This window comes from Spermophilus citellus (assembly GCF_964194105.1).
Source record: "Spermophilus citellus genome assembly, chromosome: 3".
Lineage (NCBI taxonomy): Eukaryota > Metazoa > Chordata > Mammalia > Rodentia > Sciuridae > Spermophilus > Spermophilus citellus.
Window position 1 is genome coordinate 149,373,363 of NC_138184.1, and position 24,402 is coordinate 149,397,764.

Consider the following 24,402-nt stretch of genomic DNA (forward strand, 5'->3'; position numbering starts at 1 on the left):
AAGAATATTATATACACAGTATTAGATGTTGGACTCTGTCATAGTGTCATGGAGGAGTCTTTGAAGAGTTTGCTGGAAGAGATATGACTGGATATATGGGACACAGCAGATTTTTAAGGTGGAGGGAAGTAAAATGAAAATGACTTCACTTTTGGAAATGTTGAGCCTGAGTTACTAGTGAGACTTTCAGATCCAGAAGGTAGATGGACATTGGGCTCTAGGGCCCAAGAGGTATAGACTAGAGTCAAGGATGCAGTGGAAGCCATGAGAGTGAATGGAAGGAGAGGAAGGTTGAAAGAGCCCACAGGAGATCACTATGGAACATCAAAGTTTAAAAATAGAACCAAGCACTGCAATGCATACCTATTATCCCAGTAACTCAGGAGGTTAAGGCAGGAGGATCACAAGTTCAAGACCAGCCTGGGCAACTTACCGAGACCCTGTATTGAAATGAAAAATATAAAGGGCTGGGGAGGTAGCTCAATGATAGAATGCCCCTGGGTTCAATCTCTAGTACCTGGCGGGGGGGGGGGAACTCAGAGGAAAAGGGGTTCCTTGGTAGAAGAGAAGTAGTATTCAGCGAAGAAAGAGAAAAGCCCACAGCATATGAGGGTACAGAGTCCCAGCGGTTAAGAAGAAAGGAATGGCTGGCAGCGTCAAATTGTGCAAGGAGGACAAGGTAAATGAGGACTATCCATCAAGTTTAGCTACAGGAGGTGGACTATCTCCTGGTTGCCCACCTGTGAATATTCTATATCTCTTGAACCAAAACAAAGGATACCCTAACCAGATGTTTATCTTTCTGGGATACATTATTTTTTTTGTAACCTGAATATCTCTAGTAATATTCCTAAAAATATTGTTATTCATTCTAAAGAATCCCATTTCTGTTGTTAACTTGCATTATGCTTATGATAAATGAAAACTATCAGGTTTTTTCCCCCTGTCCTGCGGATTGAACCTAGGGCCTTAAGGGCATATGTTGGGTAAACTCTCTACCACTGAACTACACCCCTCATCCTTTTAATATTTTATTTGGAGACATTAGAGTTGCCTAGGCTGATCTTGAACTTGAGCTGCTCCTGCCTCAGCCTACTAAGTAGTTGGATTACAAGTGTCCACCACTGTGTTTGTCTTAATGTGAAACTCTGTCAAACTAGATGTACATGTAGCAGACTTAAATAACAGACTTTAAAAAATCTAAGTGAAGAACTTCATTCCAATTCATTTTGTTGGTTTCAGACCACTTCTCCATATATTAGGATTTGAATGACTGGCCAGTTATTATCTCAGTCATAATAAGACTAATAAGCTATATGTATGCATTCAACAAAATAGTCTATATGAGAGATTCTTAAATATCCTTAAATGCCTTGAAACAGATGAGTAAGCATAAGTGTATTTTATCATCCCCACATACTTAATAAACACCTCTTTGAAATGGTGACAGAAATTATTGGAGAAACAAATATTTGTTAAATAAACTATTAGAATAGAAAATAGTAGTTCTAGGCAGACATATAACTTCCTTAATTTCTAATTATAGGTTTGCATTAATAGTTAATCACAAGATTATCTATGTGTCAGAACTGTGGCAATATTAGTCCTTCACAATAAAATAATGAGCTTGAAAATAGAAAACCAGGCCTCTGAGAAACAAAGAAAATCATTACTCAGCTCATGCACCTCCTTCATAGAAGAAAAGGCCCAACTCACCATCACTGCTGAGTTTGTCCTTAAGAGGACAGTGATTAAGAAGCACATTTATTTTTTTTCTAGAATTCTTAAAGCCTATAGTAGCTTAAGATTTTATAGTGGTTTAAAAGTTTAGTATGTTTGGAAATGAAACACTGAAGAATATTGGGTCATAATTCTTCTTATATTTAATTTTAAAAATTGAGAAAAGGGGCTTCAAGTGGATTTTGGGGTTTTGGTTTTTGTTTTATTTTGGTACTGAGAATTTAGCCCAGGATGCTTAAACAATGAGCCACATCCCCAGCCCTTTTTATATTTTATTTTGAAATAAAGTCTCCCTAAGTTGCTTAGAACCTTATTAAGTTGCTGAGGCTGGCTTTGAACTTGTGATCCTCCTACCTCAGCCTCCTGAGCTGCTGGGGTTACAGGCATGTGCCACCACACCTGGCAGTAACTCCATGTTTTAAAAACATTTTTATCACAGTTTCAAAATTTAAATGTTTCTAGATTTATTGAAAACATATAGGAAATTTTTTAATTGCTGGTTCTACTTAGAATTAGTTTGTAAGGAAAACCTTTTGGGTGGCTAAGATATTTGCCAGTGTTCATTGACTTTCTGTTTAGACCTTCACTGACTTTTGTTTAGCTCTATGCTTTGTTTTCAAGGATCTCTTCTTCCAGAAGCCTGCTCATGTCTTCTCAGTTAACCTCTCCCAGCAGATGCTCTCTGGCACTCAGAAGTTGCATTTAACACTTCCTGTTGCCTCTGGAGTCTTAGCTTTGATGCACAACAGCTTTGTGAGCATTTGGGTTTTGAGAACAAAGGTGCCAGGGAAAGTGCTAGGGAAAAAAAAGAAGGCAGAGTGCTGGAAATAAGATTGGGTCTAATTCTTCCTGAATTTCAGAGCTATTTTGTAAGCAGTCCTGATGGTTATTTTTAAAATATTTTTTATTACACCCTCATAATTATGCATAGTAATTGGGCTCATTTTGAAAAAATCATACCTGCAAGGAATTTGATTTTAAGCCCCATCCTCCGTTGTTCTCCCCTCCTCCCTCCTGCCATTCTTCCTCCTCTACTCTATTAATCTTCCTTTCTTTTACATATACATAAAACTGAAATTCCTTCTGGTATCTTTATATGCATATAGCATGATTTGTTAAATTCATTCCATTTCTCTTCCCCAGTCTCTTCCTTCCTCTCTCCCAACTTGTTCTCCTCCTCCTCCTCCACTCATCTTCCCTGTAACTTTATGGTATCTCATTCCTTTGAATTTGTGATCCTCCTACCTCGGCCTCCTGAGCCATTGGGATTACAGTCATGTGCCACCGACTGCCTTCTTTCCCTTATTTTGCTCTAGCTTCTACATGAGAGAAAACGTTCAACCTTTGATTTTCTGAGTTTAGCTTATTTCACTTATCATGATTTTCTCCATTTCCATCCATTTACCAGCAAATGCCATTATTTCATTCTTCTTAGGTCTGAGTAAAACTCCCTTGTGTATATAAACCATCTTTCCTTAATCCATTCATCTACTGATGGGCATCTGGGTTTATTCCATGGTTGGGCTATTATGAACTGTGCTACTAAAACAGCTGTACCACTATAGTGTGCTGATTTTTGGGTTTTTTTTTTTTTTTGTGAGCATCAATGAGTGAGTTAGCTGGGTACCTCACTAGGTTTTTGAGGAATCTCTACACAGCTTTCCAGACTTATTGTACTGATTTACAGTATTGCCAACAATGTAAATCTTTTTCTTTACATCCTCTCCAGCATTTATTATTATTCATGTTTTTGATGATTGCCATTAACACTGGAGTGAGATGAAATCTTAATGTAGCTTCAATTTGCATTTCTCTAATTGCTAGAGATGCTGAACATTTTAAAATATATTTTATTTATAAATAGTTATATATTATTTATTTAGTGGCTATTTTTGTTTATTCTTTGAGAAGTTACTATTTAGTTATTTTGCCCATTTATTGATTGTACTATGTATATTTGGCATTGAGTTTTTTTGAGTTCTTTATATATTCTGGGTATTTGTCTCTTGTCATAGTAGTAGCTGGCAAAGATTTTCTCCCATTCTGTAGACTCCCTCCTCAGTCTCTTATCATTTCCTTTATTGTGCAGAAGCTTTTTTTAAATTTATTTTTTAAATACACGACAACAGTGGAATACATTACAATCCTCATTACACATATAGAGTACATTTTTTTGTATCTCTGTATATAAAGAAGCTTTTTAATTTGATGGCATCTCACCTATTGAGTCTTGTTTTTTTTTTTTAATTTTTTAAATTGTAGTTGGACACACAATATCTTTATTTTACTTATTGATTTTTATGTGGTGTTGAGGATCGAACCCAGCACCTTGCAGGTGCTAGGCAAGCACTCTATGGCTGAGCCACAACCCCAGTCCCTTGAGTCTTGTTTTTATTTCTTAAGCTTTAAGGGTCTTGTTTAGATATTGGTGCTTACACTTATGAAGTGTTGATCCTATGTTTTCTTCTAGCAGTTTTAAGGTTTCTGGCCTAATTTCTAAGTCTTTTATGCATTTTGATTTGACTTTTGTACAGGGTGAAAGAAATCTAAATTCACTCTTTTACATGTCGATATCTGGTTTTTCTTATCCTGATGGTTATTGAAGATAGCCAAAATATTTTGCATGTTTCTGACTGCAATTTCTGATGTGTCCCTGAGGAGAGGGTAAAATTGGGGCTATGTCTTATCAGTTCCTTAATCATTCTGTATTCCTATTGATATTCACAAGGGCAAGTATGCCCTCAGCTATATGTTTTACATTATACAGTTGCTTTGTGTATTGAGTAAACAGTATTTTAAATTAAAGTTGAAGCTTTGTAAAAGCTTCCTTGCAATTTTCCATGTACTAGAGTCTGTCAACCTGCTGATGTAGTAAGTGAATCTAATCATTTGATTGGATTACAGCATAATTTTATCTCTAAGACACAGTGAAGGCCATGTCCCTTTACAAATGAATTAAATTAGAGGACAGCATAATAAAAAATAAAGATTGATTGTCAGTTCAGATGAGTATAAGATTGAAATATGGAGTCTTAGGGAAACTACTCTGTCTTGTGGAACAGAGCAGTGATTCTTAGCCCCAGATACAACCTATAGTTAGTTGTAGGGGAAGTTTGGAAACATATTCTGCTCACACTTGGGCCTCTGCCCCAGAGAATGTGGTTTAGTTGGGGTTGGTGCATCAGTATATATATATATTTTTTAAAGCTCCCAAAGTGATTCTAAGTGGTGTCAGGTTTGAGAACTATGTAATAGATGAAAACTCAACCTATTTAAAGAAAGCATTTCTTAGTAGACAAGAAATAGTGACTAAAAAGCCATAGGATAGGAGGAAAGGTGAGAAAAATAAGGGGGAGAAACTTTTAGTGTAAAGTAAGCATAGGTTTACATTCCCATATTCACAATTCTGAAATAGAAGAGCTCAAAACCTGATGTTTTTTCTAGTCTTTCTCTATTCCATTTGGTATGATAAGTAATTATTGCAGAAACATCAACATGTCCGATAGGTGTCTGATTTTAGATCTTTGAGGTGAGCATCAAGGAGTGGAATGCCTAGTTTTTTTGAGGTCTGCTCCAGATCTCACTAAGGTTATAATGTAGAAAGGGTACCTTTATGAAATTTTGAATTCTGAAATTCATTTGGACCTATTGGGATGAGAAAGGGAGTTATAGATCATAGTAGGGAGGTTTATTCTTCCTGAAAAATTAACAACAATGCATTTCACCCCTCTGCCCACCCTCCTCATTAGGTATTGAACTCTGGCAGGCTGTACCACCCACCTTCATGCCCAACTGTTTTTTGGGGGTGGGGGTGGGATATTTCTGGGGCCAGCTCTTTTGATGTATTTATTTATTTTATTTTTCAAATTTTGAGACAGGGTCTTGCCAAGTTCCTGAGGGTCTGGCTGAATTGCTGAGGCTGACCTTGAACTTTTCGAGCCTCCTGCCTGAGCCTCCCCAACTTCTGAGATTATAGGCATGCACCACTGAGCCAAGAACAATGCATTTCTTCTAATTACCTAGGCAGTGGTTAGTGTCCACATTAGATAAAAACAGAAGCCAATATCAGAATGTAGCTCCTGACTCTCCTATAAGCCTGATTAGAAGGTTCCATGTCAGTCTTGGTGAGAGAAAGTAAGTTTAACCAACAACACAAGTAAATACAGTAGAAAAAATGATCACTATGCTATAAAAGCAACTCACCAGGAATTTGGACACATCTCAGATGGGTGGTTCTTGCTCAGGGTCTCTTAGGAGGTTGTGGTTAGAACTTTGGCCAGGATGTGGTCCTCTGAAGGTTTGAAGGGTGCTGGCATATGGAATTCCTTTTCTAATGCCAACAGATTCCTTATTTGTATGTAAAGAAAATTCTAGTGTGTTTATACAGTTGCTCAAAATCTTTATTTTTTTTTTAAATGTAAATCTATAATTATTTGCAAAGGAGGCTTTGAGTTCCCCTAATAAGTTTTGAAGATTTCCTGTGGGAGGAGCTTACTGCAGGAGAATGCCTTTTCTATGAGTGTCCCTTGTCTTCCCTGAGGCAGCTTTCCCTCTTCCTGGGCCCTCTCTGTATCCTCCAGGGGTTGCCTCAATACCCACCTGCTGGGGGTCACTGAAGGTATGTCTATGCTCTGTGCAAAGTGAAGAAGAAACATGCAGGTCCTTGCCTCCAGCCCAAGGCTTCCAGCCCCAAAGACAGCCATCAGTCACACAATTTAAAATGATTAATTACATCATTGAGTGTGTTTAAGAAACAAACAAAAAGATCTGAAGAGACGCTACAGAGGGATTGCATAATGGGACTGTGCCAATTCACATAGCTTGATCAGCACTTCCCCTTTGTGCTTTGTAGGAAGAATACCCACCTTTTGTTTTGGTTTGGTTTTGAGGTGCTAGGGATGGCACCCAGAGCCTCACACCTGCTAGGCAAGCACTCTACTGCTGAGATAAATCCTCAGCCCGATTTGGGGTTTTTGTCAAAATCCTTTTATTTTCTTGGGCCAAATAATGGAAGCTCCTGTACATTCCACTCTGCATAAAATACTGACTTCCTTCCACTGCAGAGATTCAGAGAATGTAGAGAGTACAGAAATCTCATTTAGTTCACATTAAAAAAAAAAAAATTAGAGGCTGGGAATGGTGAGGCATGGCTGTATGTAATCTCAACCACTCCAGAGGCTAAGGCCTGAGGACTACAAGTTCCAGCCAGCCTCAGCAACGTAGTGAGACCCTGTCTCAAAATATAAAATAAAAATGGACAGGAGATTTAGTTTAGTGACAAACACCCCGGGTGTTCAATTCCCAGTACCAAAGAATATAAAATAAAATAAAATAAATAAAATAAAATGGGCTGGGAATGTAACTCAGAAGTAGAGCACTTGCGTAGCATGTGCTAGGCCTTGGGTTCAGTCTCCAGTCCCATAAAACAAACCAAAAATCAGCTTAGGTTCCTTCAAAATTAAACTGTGAATTATTCTGGACTTTCTCATAGCCTGTCTCTCTTCTTCCCAAAATCGCAAAAATGCTCTATTGTTTTCTTGCTCATCCAATTCCTCTTTTCTTTCCCCAATGAATCTTTGAAAAGATGTGATATAGAGTGTTGGGAATATAATACTTTCCTTTTTTTGAGCTACTTATGCCTTGAGCCTTATTTCTATTTAGAGAAGGAGAAACTAAGGATGCTGTGTAAAGAATTCCAGTTGGGAAAGCCAGAAGAAGGGGGTGGAGAAGACAGTGTCTAACTCTCTGAGCCTTGAAGTGATCCTCCTCACCCGTCATTCTCCATCTCTGCTGTCTTCCTATCTCTGAGCCACCATAGGCTCTTCCCTTTGAAAAATGGGGAATCTCTTAACAAGATCCCAGTGAATGATTATAAACATGCATGACACCATGAAGGAGGAAAATCCCCAAGTAGATGATAATACTATAATAAATCTTATAAATAACCCCAAATTTAAAATATACAATGATTGATATTTTAATTGTGTTGCTTTTTTTTTTAATTTGAATACATACCCATGTATTTATAAAGGTTTAGCTCTGGTCACTCACGACTTCCATTCACCCTCCCACCCTGTCCTCTTTTCCCCCTAAATTTTCACTGTAAGCTTTCCAGCCATAAGGTTTTTCAGAGATCAAACTCTCAGTATTGAAGAGAGAGGGAATGATTACCTTCTAGCTACTGCACAGTTGTCCTGAGAGAATGGCATCAAATAATCAGCTAAATTATGAGTACACACTCTCCCTGACATGCACACCAGCCCACGGGGAAAGCACTTGGAACTGCCTCCCTCCGGGGTAAGAATGCCCTAGCCTCTGGGAAAGCAGTCCTGAGCGGAGTCTCAGGGTCTAGCACATTTCTGCTCTCACCTTCCAGTAAATGAATATAAATTAAATTAATTTGAATAGCAGTTCTGCAATTTAACCTTGAACTCCCAGACTCCCCCTTTGAAGTGTTATTACTGTAATATATTCAGTTGTGTGACCCTCCCCAACTCCCACTGTCACCGCCTCCAAATTTCTCAACACACACATGCTTCTGAGCTTGAGAGCTTGTGTTGTGAAGGGGAAGACCTTGCTCATTAAGGAATTTTTATTGCAACCTAGCATAGATTTTACAAAGATTATCCTCATGTTATCCTTGAAAGCAACTGGGTTTATGTTTTTTGTCTTTAATGTACCTTTTTGAGAATGTGTTTAAAGAAGTATTTAAGCATTCACAGTGGGAGGGACAAGAGGGCATGAAAGTCCTAAAAAGTTTGGAAGATAAAAATTTGGAGTTTAAGACACTTGGGATATTAAGGGTTATTTTGTATTCACATTGCACCTCAGGTGAGTCGGTGACACTTGGTTTCAGGTGGTGTATTATCCAAATGGTTGCTGTAAACCTGTCAGGTCTATAGTAGACATTCACTACATTTGAGCAAATATTCAATTAAACCAGGATCAACTATCTCAATGTTTCTAGAATTTCTACATAAACTAGCATCTTTGAGAGATAAGTAATATTTCATATCTTTGTCAGGATATCATATGTATTTTAATAATTTAATTCATATTTGCATTATTTCTGAATGTTACATAGTTTTGTTTTTGACATACATATAGCATATATTGATCAATATTTCACAATGTATAGATTTGGCAACTAGTTTTAAAAAAAAGTAATTCAGTATGATTATTCCAGATTTTTTTGGCCTGAAATTCTTATGCAAAGGCTTTTCCATGTATTAAGAGCAAAAAAAAAAGTGATGGCATAAACTTAAGTGTCATTGCAACCAGTCTTAATTGGGGTTGCATATCTGAAATCAAAGTACTGATTTGGTAGCTTCATTTTTCTTCTTCTAATTTGATTTTTCCCTAATATTTCATTAGGTGCAGAGAGAGCTAGCAGCTGTTATTGCTTTGAAAGCAAGGAAATCTGGTGAGTAGTCTCTTATGGGGCTGAGGGAAGATTATAATTTTTGGTGGATATTTCAGATGTCACCTGGAAGTGTGCAGTTGAATGCATCTCAGATGCTTTGGTATAGGATGCAGAAAAGTATCACCATTGTTTTAATAGGATTCATTCTACCACATGCTTTTATATATCATTCTCTAAAGTACAATTTCACTGCTTTGCTCTAATTTATTTCAGATTTCAAGGATAAACTAAGTTTGTAGTTCATTGCAGCCTGAAACAGATCTAACTACATAAAAAGAGCAATTAAATTAGCTTGAGTTACATATCATGACACAGAGAACAATAAATATTATAGTGGTGATCTTTCTGTAAGGATATATAAATTTCTTAATCAAAAATTAGTTTTTTTCTAAAAACACTTTGTTTAATGACATTTCAAAACAGAAATTTTTCATAGAACTCATTACATAGATCTGATTCCTCTTACCCATGGGATATAATCTATCAAAGTTATATGTGGAAAGGAAAAAAGGGGCTTTCAAATATATTGTGAAGGAGAAAACAGCATTTTCTGCTGAAATCCCATATGAAATGGAAACTCACTGAAGTAGAAAAATGCTTGCTTAGAGAGAAATAGCAGAAAGCAGCATCATCTGCCATTCTTCCTGTTGGGAGGGAGAAGGTCAGTGCTGAGTGGAATAAAAATCAGAAAGGAAGTACTTCTTGTGTAATGTTAAATTAGGATAAGACTTTTGTGGCAGAAAGACTATGACAAAATCAAAAGGATGAACTTAAGGAAGTAAATTGCATGAAAATGTCTTAACATGCATTATATATTTTTCTTTTTCCAGTTAGAAGCTCTAAGATTTGCTTATCTCTCAGTATCAAAGCACACCCTAGTGTGAGTTAGTTTATAACCCTCATATATTTTAATCAAGCACGCCCTTGTATGAGTTAGTTTATAACACTCATATTACTTCCTCTGTGCATTTGGCCTGCTCTTGAGGACACAGGGATTGGGCATTATAAAGGCAATAGAGAAAAGGATGCATGGAATGGTCATCTTGGATATTGAGCAGGGAGAGCAGTGTGGACAGGGTTGATTCCTCAGTGAGCAGCATGATGCAGTAGATACTTGCAGGGGTGGAGACCACAATGGAAAAAGGACACCAATGTAAAGATTGCAAGAGGGAGGCTTAGACATAAAGCAGGCTGGAGTTGACCTTGGATCTTATAAGGATGAGATGCAACTTAAAGTCTGTATGAGTTGGAATGTCTGTGAGCCTTGGAGGATAGAATTTGTTTTTTCAAGGTTTCAGAATAATGTAGAGAAGCATTCTAAAATATACAGTGTGCCATTTCCAGAGAAAGAGCAAACTTCATAGAGGGAGGCTGGAATAGAGGGTGCAGGTTCCCACAGCATGGAATGGTAGGGGCAGAGGAAGTAATCCCTGTGGTTGACCAAGTTGTGCCAGCTCTATTCAAGAGACAGCAAGGAGGCAAGAGTGGCTGGAAGCAAGTGAACAAGGCAGAAAAAGGTAGGTTGTGGACATTCAGCTGAGAAATTTCAACTTTCTGCAGATGAAGGGAAATGAAGATGAGTGAGCAGAGCCATACACACAAGATTGTGAAAAGAGCAGTATGTGGCAGGGGTGGGGGTGGGGGGGGGCGGGTGGCACTGAGTAGTAGAGCACTTTCCTAGAATGCATAAGGCCCTGCTCAGGGAGCCAGGGAAGGGGTATGAAGTTGATTTTATTATGTCTTCTTACCACATGAGGTTCGCTTGTCTGCTTTCTTTCTCATTTGGTCTATGGAACAGGTAATACAGACTACAACTTGAGCAATTTTTCAGGGACAGAGAAATCTCACACATATATACTGATCGTGGGGACATAAATTCATGGTTTTCAGGAAACTGTTTATTCAGTATGTTCCATTGTCCCTAACTATGTGTTCCAGTAACTCCAAGGCTAGTGCTCAGGGATCATATAAGGATCAAGGACATCTTTTGCATTGCCTTTTTCAATAAAACCCAAATAGAAATAATGCATAAGTCCCAATTATAGACCAATGACTGATGTGATGAAATGTTAAACAACTTTAAAAATGATGTTATGAAGGATTAACATAGTAAAATATTCAGTGTTGTATACAATAGCATATATTACTTTTATTTTTCTTAATAAAAAGAGCTTGATATATTTTTCTTACTATTATAGTAGAGCATGTTCATCAAAAAATTATAATATATTATATATGAAGAAGAAATTTAAAAATCATGTATCTCATCAACATAGATAACTACTAATACTCTTTTGTTGTTATCTGGGTGTGTATATCCAGATATTCACCTATTAATATGCAGATACTATATTATATACAGATTTTGAGGTATTTGTAGTTTCGCACAAATATGTAATAATAAATACAGATCCTGAGTTCCTGTACCCAAGTTCCCCCATGGCAACACCGGGCAAAGCTATGGTATTCCACAACCAGGGTGCACAGCACTAATATGGGTGATAGCATTTCTGTCTTTACTCAAGTTGCTGGTGTATAGCTGCCCCAGCTTTCTACCTGCCCCCATTCCTTCTGGGACCCCCGCCAATCACTAATCTATACTTTATTTCTATGATTTTGTCATATCAAAATATTACATAAATGGAATACAGTATGTAACCTTTAGGAATTGATTGTTTCATTTGTACAATTTTCTGGATGTTTATTCCAGTTGTAAATATCAGTAGTTTGTTCCTTTTTATTGATGAGTGGTATTCCATGGCATTGAGGTACCATAGCACTTTCAAGCATGTGCCCATTGAAGGACATCAGGGTTGTTTCTGGTTTGGGGCATTTACAGAAGAAGCCACTGTAAATATTAGTGTATACCCCAGGATTTGATGTGAACTTAATTCTTCATTTCTCTGGATGAAATATCCAACAGTACAATTTCTGTTGTATGGTAGTTGCATGTATGTTTGTTTTGAGAAACTGCCAACTGTTTTCCAGAATGGTTGAACCATTTTATTTCTCATCAACAGTGTATATAACTAAGCCAGGTTCTCTGCATATTTGTCAGCATTTGTTATTGCCACTTTTTATTAAATCTTATTTTAGCCACCCTGGTAAGTTTATATTGATATCTCCTTGCAGTTTTAGTTTGCATTTCCCTGATGGCTAATGATGTTAAAACATCTTTTCATGTGCTTATTTGCCATCAGTAATCTTTACTGAAATCCCCCTTTTCTAGTATTTTTGTACTTTTCTAGTTAGATTGTTTGGCTTTTTACTATTGAATTTTAGAATTGTTTATATATTCTAGACATTAGTCCTTTGTTGATATGTGATTAGCAAAAAATTTCTTCCAATCTATAACTCATCTTTTATTCTCTCAACAGTCTTTTACAGAGCTAAAGTTTTTGATTTTAATAAAGTTAAATTCATTAAATTTTTCATGGACCATGTCTTAAAAACTCTTTGCCTAGCACTAGATTTCAAAGATTTTTATGTCTTTTTCTTCCCTAAGTTTTATATTTAAGTCTATGATCCATCTTGAGTTAATTTTGATATAAGGTATGAGACTTACATACAGTATTTTTTTGTTGTTGGGTTAGTTGTGGGGTTTAGTCTATAAAATTGCTACAACATTTATTTTTTTTTTAATTATTTTATTGTTGGTTGTTCAAAACATTACATAGTTCTTAATATACCATATTTCACAGATTGATTCAAGTGGGTGATGAACTCCCATTTTTACCCCGTATACAGATTGCTGTGTCACATCAGTTACATTTCCATTGATTTACAAATTGCCTTTCTGGTGACTGATGTATTCTGCTGTCTATCCCATTCTCCACTGTCCCCCCTCCCCTCCCCTCCCCTCCCCTTCTCTCTCTCCATCCCCTCTACTATAAATCGTTTCTTCCACTTATATAATTTTTCTCCTACTCCTCCTTTCCTCTTATATGTAGTTGTGTATAACCCTGAGGCTCACCTTCCAATTCCATGCAATTTCCCTTACCTCTCACTTTCCCTCCTGCCTATCATCCCTGTTTAATGTTAATCTTCTTCTCCAGCTCTTCGTCTCTACCCTGTCCTTGGTTACTCCCCTTATATCAAAGAAGACATTTGACATTTGTTTTGTAAGGATTGGCTAGCTTCACTTAGCATAATCTGCTCTAATGCCATCCATTTCCCTCCAAATTCTATGATTTTGTCATTTCTTATTGCAGAGTAATACTCCATTGTGTATAAATGCCACATTTTTTAATCCATTCATCTATTGAAGGGCTTCTAGGTTGGTTCCACAATCTTGCTATCGTGAATTGTGCTGCTATGAACATCGATATAGCAGTGTCCCTGTAGCATGCTCTTGTTAGGTCTTTAGGGAATAGACCGAGAAGGGGAATAGCTGGGTCAAATGGTGGTTCCATTCCCAGCTTTCCAAGAAATCTCCATACTGCTTTCCAAATTGGCTGCACCATTTTGCAGTCCCACCAACAATGAACAAGTGTACCCATTTCCCCGCATCCTCGCCAGCACTTGTTGTTGTTGGACTTCTTAATGGCTGCCAATCTTACTGGAGTGAGATGGTATCTTAGGGTGGTTTTGATTTGCATTTCTCTGACTGCTAGCGATGGCTACAACATTTATTGAAAAGCCCATCTTTTCTTCCATTGAACTGTACTTTTGTCAAAAATTCTGTAAGCTATTTGTGTGGGTGTATTTCTAGGTTCTCTCTTCTGTTCTATTAAATGGATCTCATTGATTCCATCACTACTATGGTCTTGGTTTCCATAGCTATATATAAAATATTTTTCATAGAATTAATTTTTATGTCAATAATATAGATTGCATCATCATTTTTATTAGTTATATAGACTATACATTTTATAAATGTAATTAATTTGGGGGTTCACATTTAGGTTTTTAAGGATTTTTTCCATTAAAGAATAATAGAAGGACCTGAACGTACATTATGATACAAAGATCATTTTGTTCTTTTCCAATTATTTTCTTATACAAATTAATAAAAGTAGAATAGCCAGATCAATAGCCAAGTGTGGACAGTTTTAAAATTTTGTTTCACATTTGAGATTTAAAGTCATCTGGACTTTATTCATATATATGATGTAAAGAGGAAATCAAGTTTTACGTGTTAAACCAGTTACTCCAGCAAATCTCATGGAGTTCTTTGCCCAGTGATCTGGTAATGGTAACTCCATCATACATGAAGGTTATATATATGCTCAGATTTATTTTTGGTCTCTCTATTCCATTGTTCTATTTACCTACTCCTGTGGCTACACTATCCTGTTTTAATTACCAGAGTTTTATAATAAGACTTTTTTGAGTAAGTGAGGGGGGAAGGTAAATCTTTTCTTACTTCTCTTTTTCTAATCAGTCTCAATTTGTCAAGTTCCATGAAAATTCTGTATAGGGGTTTTTAAGAGTGCGTTCATGGTGGTGTGACTCTATGGCAGAATGCTTGCCTAGCATGCCTGAGGCCTGGGTTTAATCCCCAGCATCATAAAGAAAAAAAATGTGTTCAATTTGTAGATAGATAAATCATTTTGAGATAATAAATGTTTCCATCCAGGGAACACAGTGCATCTTTCCATTTTTTAACTCTTATACTGTTTAAAATTTTTTCTCCATTTAAAAGTTGCAGAAAAGGAGCACAGAGTTCTCATGAACTCCCTGGCCCACTTCTGGCCCACATATTTAGTCTTCCCATTGTCAACATCATAAACCAGAATGGAACATTTGTTACAATTGATGAGCCTACTTTGATGTTCTGTTATCACCTGAACATCATACATTACATAGGGTTTATCTTGGTGGTGTACTTCAAATGGGTTTGGGAAAACATATAATAGAATATACCACATACTGTTAATAGTATCATACAGAGTAGTTCTGTTGCCTGGGCTGGGGGTGTCGCTCAGTAGTAAAATACTTGCCTAACATGCTTGAGGCCCTGGGTTTGATCACTAGCACTGGGGAGGATGGGGGGATATCCTCTTTGCTACATCGATTTACTTTTCCCCTTATAACCACTGATATCTTTCAGTCTCCATAATTTTGTCTTTTTTCCTTAATGGCCTATAGTTAGAATCATTAAAATAGGTAGCCTTTTAAAACTGGCTTCTTTACTTGGTAATATGAATTCAAGGTTCTTCTTGGTCTTTTCATGGCTTAGTATTCACTTATTTTTAGTGCTGAATAATACTCTTTTATCTAGATGTCTCACAGTCTGTTGATTTGTTCACCTACTGAAGAACATCTTGGTTGTTTTCACATTTGAGCACTTGTAGAAACAAACAAACACTATAAACATCTCTATGCAGGTTTTGTGGGAGTATGTTCACAATTCTTTCAGATAAATACCAAGGAGTGTGATTGTTGGATTGTGTATCAGAACAGGTTAAATTTTATTAGAAACTGACACACTGTCTTCCAAAGATCTGAAGCTGCAGTGAGGGAGCTCCTGTTGCACCGCATCCTCACCTGCATTTGAAGTTGTTTGTGTTTTGGATTTGGGCCATTCTAATTGATGTGTGGTGATATTTCATTCTTTCTTTTTTCATTGTTTCTCTTTTGAATTCTTTGGATAGTCTTTATTTCTACATCAATGTGAACTTCACAGAAAAATTGACCAGAAAGTACAGAGTTCCCCTGTGCGTCCTGTCCGTATATTTTGCACAGCGCCCCTCACTATGAACACATCGCACAGGGGTGGCCTGTTTGTTACAACTGATGAACCTACACTGACACATCATAATCACTGGAAGTTCACAGTTCACATTAGGATTCATTGCTTGGTTGTACATTCTATGGGATGTTTTCATTGTTTTAATTTCACGTACAGTGCTGAGCTTTATCACGTGATTATTTGCCTTGCCATTTGTGTGTCCTCCTCAATGAGCTAAGTGTCCAGATATTTTGTCTATTTTTAATTGACTATTCATTTTGTTTCTGAGTTTTAAGAATTCTTTGCATATTTTATATAACAGTTCCAAATCAGATATGCCTTTAGCAAATATTTTCTCTCAGTCTGTGGCTTTTCTGCTTAGTCTCTTGACAGTGTCTTTATAAAACAGAAGTTTTCTATTTTAATGAAGTCCACACTTTCAATTGTTTTTTTCATGAATCATGTCTCTGGTGGTGCATCTGAAAAGGTATTGCTAAGCAAAAGTCATTTACATTTTCTCCAATGTGATTACCTAGGAGTTTTATAGTTTTACATCATACATTTAGGTCTGTTGTCCATTTTGAATTAATTTTTGTGATATATATAGGTGTGTGTTTATTTTTTTTTCATTTGTATGCCCAGCTATTTCAGCACCATTTGTTGAGAAGACAACATTATGGTACTTTTTGTAAGATTGGTTGATGGCCTGGTGTTATAGCTCCGTAGGAGAATGCTTGCCTAGCACATGTGAGGCATTGGGTTAGATCTTCAGCACCACATAAAAATAAAAAAATAAAGGTATTGTATCCATCTAAAACTAAAAAAAAAATTTAAAAAGGAATGAAATATTTTTAAAAAAATGGTTGAGTATCTTTGTGTGGGTATACTTCTGGGCTCTCTGTTCTATTCCATTGATCTAGTTAGTTGTCTATCCTTTCACTCCATCCCTTACTGTCTTGATTACTATAGGTTTATAGTAAATTATAAAATGAGATGTAGTCAGGCCTTTGACTTTGTTGTTCTTCTTCAATACTGCATTTGCTATTCTGAGATTTTTCACTTTCCATGTAAACTTTAGAATCTGCTTATCAAATGTCCTCATCTATTATCTATCTAGTTGATGTCTTTTCTTTTTCTTTTTTTTTTAATTCTTGATTTTGTATTTCATACAAGTGTTGAACTCAAATGAATTCTGAGAGTTTGTTTTAAAATTATCTTAGATTTTCTACATGACAAACACATCACCTGTCACTGATGACTATTTGGTTTCTTACCAATCTATATACTTCCTTGTTTTTTATATTATTTCATTAGTGAGGACCCTGTAACATATGGGTAAATAATATCAATAATAGTTGCATTCTTATTTTGTCCCTGACTTTAATGAAATATAATGTTTTGTCATTTGTTTAGAAAATTAATGTAGACAAAGAAGATTATTTTAAAGAAAAACAAAGACAATACTTTCTCACACACCCTCAACCACAACAAATAGGGAACAACCTAGAGGTAAAAATAACCCAGAGTATATATTATTATATTCAAAGAATTCAGATGTACATATTCTAGAAGTACTCACCTGTTTTACCCTGTATTTTCAATGCTTCAGTTGACATAAAAAATAATAATTTCAAGGTACAAGAGAGCCTTAGTCCTAATTGTTGTATTTATCCCTTCCTTCCACATTCTAGTTAGGCCCTGTTATATGCTTATACATGGTAGGATATGATACTGAGCAAGGACAAATCTGGCCCCTGCTATTTTTAAAACACAACATATATTTTATAAATAAAATGCATTAATGAGTCAATGGCTGTCTGAAAAAAGAAAACTTATTATTGTGAAGTTAGGAGGTGATAAAATACAGGACCATTAAGCACAGACTTAATTAGAGTTCCAACTGCAGTATGGGGATTTCTATGTCAGCTTCTTGTTTTTTAAAACTGTGTTGAATTATTTTTAAAAGGGAAAGGAAATAGAAGCTAGTATACATTTAATTTTTTTAAAAAGTATTAAAATGATAGTTGGCACATCTGGAGCTTGACAGAGGAATTGATTGCCTTAGTATCTTCTGTCTTGCAGTAAAATGGCTAATTAGGGCTCAGGTGGTTGTGCCAGATTTATGTCTAACTGCAAAGGGTTATTAAAATGAGCACTAATATAAAGAAAAAGTTTTAGTTTCAGCTCACCGTGCAAATAGAAATAAAAGTAACTGCCAATCAATACAGGTTTTATGAATGATTCAAGACACTAGCTTATAAAAAATCCATTTTGTTGTAATTTTCTAAGAGGTCATTAGGATGTGCCTTTAAATATTTTTTTCTTCCTAGAGCTAACCTTTGTGGATGTGAAGAGCATTTGAAGTCCTTGCAAGATTTACAAAAATGAACACTTTTTGCTCTTCTTTTTGTTGTGTTGTTTATCCCTGCTAATTTTAGTTAGCTCATTAGTGTCTTAACAGATGTGTTTCTGCCACTTTCTGGGGACTCCACAGCCAAATGTTTAACTCTTGCTGTCTTTAGATCCTATGACATTTGTGCCATGGTGGGCTTCTATTTTTGGAAGGCCAGAAATCTCTTATTGATAAATGTCCTTGGCAGTGTTTAAATTTCACTCTGTTTAATTTAAGGGGCACTTAACCACTGAGACACATCCCCAGCCCCTTTTTTTTTTTTTTAATTTTTTATTTGGAGACAGAGTCTCACTAAGATGCTTAGGACCTCTAAGTTTCTGAAACTGGATTTGAACTTATGATTCTTTGGCCTCAACCTCCCATATGTCACTAAGGAAACCAGAATAAGGGAGAAGGGCTGCAGCACAGGCAAGAACAACTTGTGCCCACTCCAAGAGGAATTGTTTGCACTGTCCCAACCTCAAGATTTAGAGAAGAAGTAACCTCCACACAGGCTGAAATCTGCAGACACCATGTAAACCTGTACGTACTAGCATTTTCAGTTAGGTTGCCACTTTTAGTTAGTAAGGTTCAGCATTATGAGATTAAAGATGTCATTGGTCATTTTGGCTATTGGGAATGGGAAGGAATAATGTGAAAACTCATAAACTTTTCAAGTTGTCGATAACAGCATTGTTTTTTCTGTTTCTAGGATGAACCAGTCAGGGATTTCAGGTTAAAGTGTTATTTGTGTATCAAGATATTTTACTGTTTTTCTTTATGGTATATAATTTAAAAGTATATAAAACGGCTAGATGCAGTGGTGCATGTCTGTATTCCCAGCTACTTGGGAGTCTGGCGCAGGATGATCTCAAGTTCTAGACCATCCTGGGCAACTTTAGTGAGACCCCGTCTCAAATATAAAAAATTTAATTACAGTGGGTGGGGTGTGTGTGTGTGTGTGTGTGTGTGTGTGTGTGTGTAACTCAGTGATAGAATACTTGCCTAGCATGCACAAGGATTTGAATTCAAATCCCAGTAATTAATTTTAAAAAGTGTGTAAAATGGCTTATCTTACTGTGTTTAGTTTTAGCTTTAGAAAATGTCATTATTTTTATTATGCTGGAAAGATGAGAAGGAAGCCAGTGTTTTGTATTAAATTGTTTCTTCTAGCCTTACAGGTTCTAGTTTGTTTTATCATCTTCAAATTCTAAGTTCAAAGAATCTATCCTCTTTCATCTTCGAGTCCTACATTCAAGCTTTTAAGAGGCATTTATGATGATCATGTGATTTCAACAACTGCATTACTATCAATTGCCACAAGACTGATCTCTATGTAGATCAGGCCCAAGTAGGCATCCCTTGGATCTGGTAATCATGGCACACTCGTTAGATGATATAAGGGTGTTTAATCATCCTGGTAATCTGGATAAAGTCCCAGTTTCTCAGGTCTACTGTTAGTAACAATCACCAGTCACCAATAACACATTTTAGGAAAATTTAGTAGTTTCCAGTCCCCTCTTAAGAACATACATGTAAGACTGGGGAATCACATGTTACAGGTTGCTCTGATATGAAGCATTTGTGAGATTTGAGGTGGAATACAATTGAAAAGTCATGTTCAACTTCAGGGCTGACACATTCCAAATAAAATATATTCTTGTTGCTTGGTCCTGAGAAATGAAATTGATTTAGATTATTTTTAATAACAGATAATAAGGTCTTTTCTTTTGGACATTTAGAAGAAAAGCCCCTTTAAAAACCTATGTAATTGCTCCGACTTTTATGTGTTCTCTGAATTCTTACTTTTTGTTTTTAACCAACAGATTCTTTTATAAATATAGTGCCATATTTGACTTTATCCTGATCCTTTTGTAAACAGATAGCTCATATTTAGGGGCATGCATTACAAAATGGGATTTTAGAGTAGTTGTTAATAAAATTAAGGGTCAGCGAAGACAGACTCATCTGCTAGTGTAATTATTTCGATCTCAAACTCCTTGTACTTTTCTGATGTTGTGTGATAATTTTTTTATTGAAAAATTTAAGTGCTTTTAACAAGCTATAGTGATCGGGTCTTAAAAGATTTTTTTTTTCCCTGTAATCTCCAAGTGCTCTAATAATGAATGTTTGAGCTTAAAATCCTACTTTATAACATAAGTCTTTTGGTTGTAATTTAAATAATCAAGAGATTATACTTATCTTTTAGTGATATTTTCAACCTCTGCAGTTTTCCAAGACTCTCCCAGGCTGTCCTCAAAGGTTGCACCTGTGTTCTCAGAATTGATTTTTCCATATGGTTTGTTTTTATCCTTTTCCTTTCCTCTGCCACCTTGTGTATGCTGTCCCTGCCAGCGCCCTTCACTCTCATCTGTGGTCAGCATGGGCCTTCAGTGATGTCTTACAGCCCCCACCAAATGTGTTGCTTAGCATTTGTCAGTCAGGAGGAGAGAAGAAGCAGGTATTTTTCCCTAAAATAACCAATATAGCATTCTTGTCTTCCTGATTAATGGATGATCTAGGGTGTTTTCCCTAAAAGAGAGAGCTTTGCCTAACACCATGATGATCGTTGCAGTTTGTAAAAACCCTCTCTTTCTCCAGCGCTATAATAATTCCTTGTTCTAACATTCCCAGAGTCGGTTCTTCTGTCCCTGCTTGCTGACTGATTCCTACATTCAGATCCCGTCTCCACCAGGACATGTTCTTATCGAGCAGTGATCAGTTCAGTTGGTTGACAGGTTGTATCTTCTTTTCTTTTTGTAGTGGTTTGAAACCACATTAAGAGGCTTGAAACGGTAATTCTCAATGCAGTGTAAAGCTGAAGGATATTGAAAATGTAAAACTCTTACAATCAAAAAAATAATAGCCCTGGTAAAACCCAGGAATAATTGAAAATGCATGCAGCAGATGCTTTGTAAATTTTTCCTAACTCTCCCACTGGGATACAAAGAAAATTGCCTTTAAAAAAAAATCCCGTGACACTGTCTTTTATAATTAGAGCTATTAAGTTGAAATGATAAATAACCATTCAGTGGCATACTATCAAAGAAAATCGCCCTTTGCACTGATTTCTTCTGAATAGCAAGAGATCTGAGAGTATGGAGTACAGGAAGTTGGATTCCTTTAACCCTGAGGATTGTTTAGAATTAAGGAAATTAAAAAGCAAGGCAAGATGGTTTTCTTTTTTATGCTACAATATGGTCATGTCCGCTAAGTTAGTAAATGAAACTGTTTTTCCATGGAGGTAAAGAATGACAATCACAGCAGAGTGCACTACAGAAATGGCAGGTTTTTGAGACCTTGGTTTTCAAATATGTACTACAGGACACTTCAGTGAGGGCTTGTAACATTTATAACACTCAATAGACAAAGACAATTAAATCATTTTAAAAGGGAGCTTGTTCCTATTGTAGAGAATTAGACTCTGGGAAGGAGAACAGGACACACTGATGGTCTGTCCCTGGAATGTGATGACACACAGAACAGGGCCTTTTCTGGCCTTGGATGTTCCGGGACAATGATTTTATGCTGTTCAGATTCCTATTTGTTATTGCCCATGTTTTATGCACATAGGTAAATTTTGAGAAACAGTTTCCTGAGGCTTAGAGCAGAAAGGCCTATGAGAAGCATTAAAGGGAAAATCAAGTTTTTTAGTTGAAATCTAAGTAGCTTCTAGCATTGCAGCTCCTGGGAACATGTTTTCTGTAAGGCAGCTAGATGAATATAATGAGAGTACCCTGTGCATCAATCCAATATTAGTTCTACACCCAAGGTCAAATGAAAGTTAATGACCATTTGTACACCAGAGATCTGAAACCCACATTTTATTTCTTTCTCATAATGACAAAAAGGAAGAGCAATTTATATTTAAATTGATTTAAATTTCAAAGCATAAACACAGAGGTCTCCATGGTATTATTATTATTTTTTTTTTCAGTGAAACTTCCTGGCTGGGATCAACTTTCTTAAAAAAGTCAAGTCCCATCCCAATCTCATTCCCCAGTGTGGACAGCATTTTGTGTTCTGTAGAACTACTTACTACTCTGTCCTCACCCTGCTGGGTTAGTGACACTAAATCAGAAGCCAGCATGCAATCTTAGGGCCACTTGATTTAATGATTTAGGTTTTGCATTTGTCAAGCTAATTAGCTGATTGAGGCAACTAATGGGTGTCTTTAACACACTGTTGCCTGGACAGCCTCTCCCCTGAAGCCTGCCAGCTCCTTTGTTCTGGGTCCTCTGGGGAGTGGGAGCTGTTTCCTGGATGAACACAAGATATATGGCACCCAGTTCTCAGGGCAGGGCCCAGAGGCCATTATGCTAATCACCAGGTACCCTGACAGGATGTGCATCCACCGAAAACCTTGTATCTGACTAATCCTGAGATCTAAAGGTTTACATTTAGGGGTGCATGGGTGGGGGCGTGGAGGGAGATTGTCCATCGTTCACTTTTAGAATTTATAAATCTGAGACAAATTTTCTTTATGCCCCTCAGGTACCAAATAAAAGAAATCCATAGATGTTTTTAAGTATTAAGTGTTAAAATGCTGAAGGAAATATTATAAGTTGATCACATGATTAAAAGGAAAACTACATTAATAGCTAAAATCATCTCTAATAGGTATTAAAATATTCCTTAAGAAGAAGTATCCTTGCCATATGCTGTTTTCAGTGTTGCACCAAAATCTAGCAGTCCTGGTTCTGGAGTCAGGAAATTTGACTCCTACACTGGCTGTTACCTATGATAACATCATCCTCTGCTCAGATTTTTTTTTTTTTAAAGGAAGAGGTGCGGTTAGTTGATGAACAGTGTACCTGCCAGAAGGTCATGTGCTAGGCACTAAGGTCTGAGAAGTTGGCATTTCTCAATTACACATTACTATCTGACTCCATAGAATATAGAAATAATAACTGAAGATAATTCCATTTTTTTTCCCAAAACTTTTTTCATGTCATTGACATTTTTTCTCAGGGAAAATCTACAGAAGGTCCTCCCCTCTCCCTCCAGGGGACATTTTCTGCTGTCATTTATATTGACAAGTAAGAGCCATCAAGGGAAATCTTCATCCTGGCCATATGACCCAGCTATTGTCCATCATTCGTCACATTAAAAGTCTAATTGTGTAAATAGCCATGAAAATGGAGCAGTTCTCAGCTCCATAATAAGTAACTCAAAGCTCATAATTTGTTTCAGATGAATTCTACCAGAGTAAGTAATGCTTATGGCAAAAGTGAAATTTACTTCATGCATTATTCTTTTCACTTATATAACACATAAATACTTAACATTTGAGGATTTCTAAGTCATTTTCTTTGTGAGTGGAAAAACAATCTGTGGTTCCAGCTGTTTGCATTTTTCAGATAGGTTATAAAAATACTAATATTGTCTTACAGTGATTGAGATCTTTTTGTGGGATGAGATTTAGTAATACAATATTTTTACTCTGCAGCCCATGAAGGCATGCATTATACATTTTTAATTTAGGCAGTACATTTGAACATTAAGTGTTTTTGTTTAGAGATGTGTAAATTAGTTTATGAAATAAACTAATAAACAGCTGCATCAACCCATGAAGCTATGGTTTGGATACATGGTGTACCCCAAAAGCTCATGTGTGAGACAATGAAGAATGTTCAGAAATGAAATGATCAAATGATGAGAGTTGTAACCTAATCAGTAGATTAATCCACTGATACAGATTAACTGGGTGGTAACTGTAGGCAGGTAAGGTGTGGCTAGAGAAGGTAGGTCACTGGGGGCGTGCCTTTGGGAGTTTATATTTTGTCCCTGGTGAATGGAACTCTCTTTCTGCTTTCCAGTTGCCACGCCCCAAGTGGTTTCTCTCCACCATGCCCTTCCGCCATAATGTTTTACATCACCTTGGCCCAGAGCTACTTGGACTGAACCTCTGAGACTATGAGCTGAATTGTTCTTGTGAGGTGTTTTGGTCATAGTGATGCAAAACTGACTAAAACCTTTCTCTCTCTCTCTCTCTCTCTCTCTCTCTCTCTCTCTCTCTCTCTCTCTCTCTCTCTCTCATGCTGGGTATTGAATCCACGCCCCCCCCCTTACCCATGAATTACAGCAACAGCCCCAAAGTTCCTCTTTGACTAAATGAAGTTTTGTTTTTCTAAAGGAGCGGTCATGGTCATCAATTTTAATTTGTATAGTAGT

At 36.6% G+C, this 24,402-nt stretch overlaps 1 protein-coding gene across 2 annotated transcripts in view; it reads left to right on the plus strand.

The window, feature by feature from the left end:
- The window catches only part of RAPGEF5 (Rap guanine nucleotide exchange factor 5), a 236,705-nt gene that overhangs the window by 82,371 nt on the left and 129,932 nt on the right, over window positions 1-24,402 (plus strand). For both annotated transcript variants that reach the window (XM_081285924.1, XM_081285925.1), the window contains exon 7: window positions 9,115-9,163. In XM_081285924.1, coding sequence (XP_081142050.1) covers window positions 9,115-9,163 — 49 coding nt within the window. The remainder of the gene's footprint in view (window positions 1-9,114; window positions 9,164-24,402) is intronic.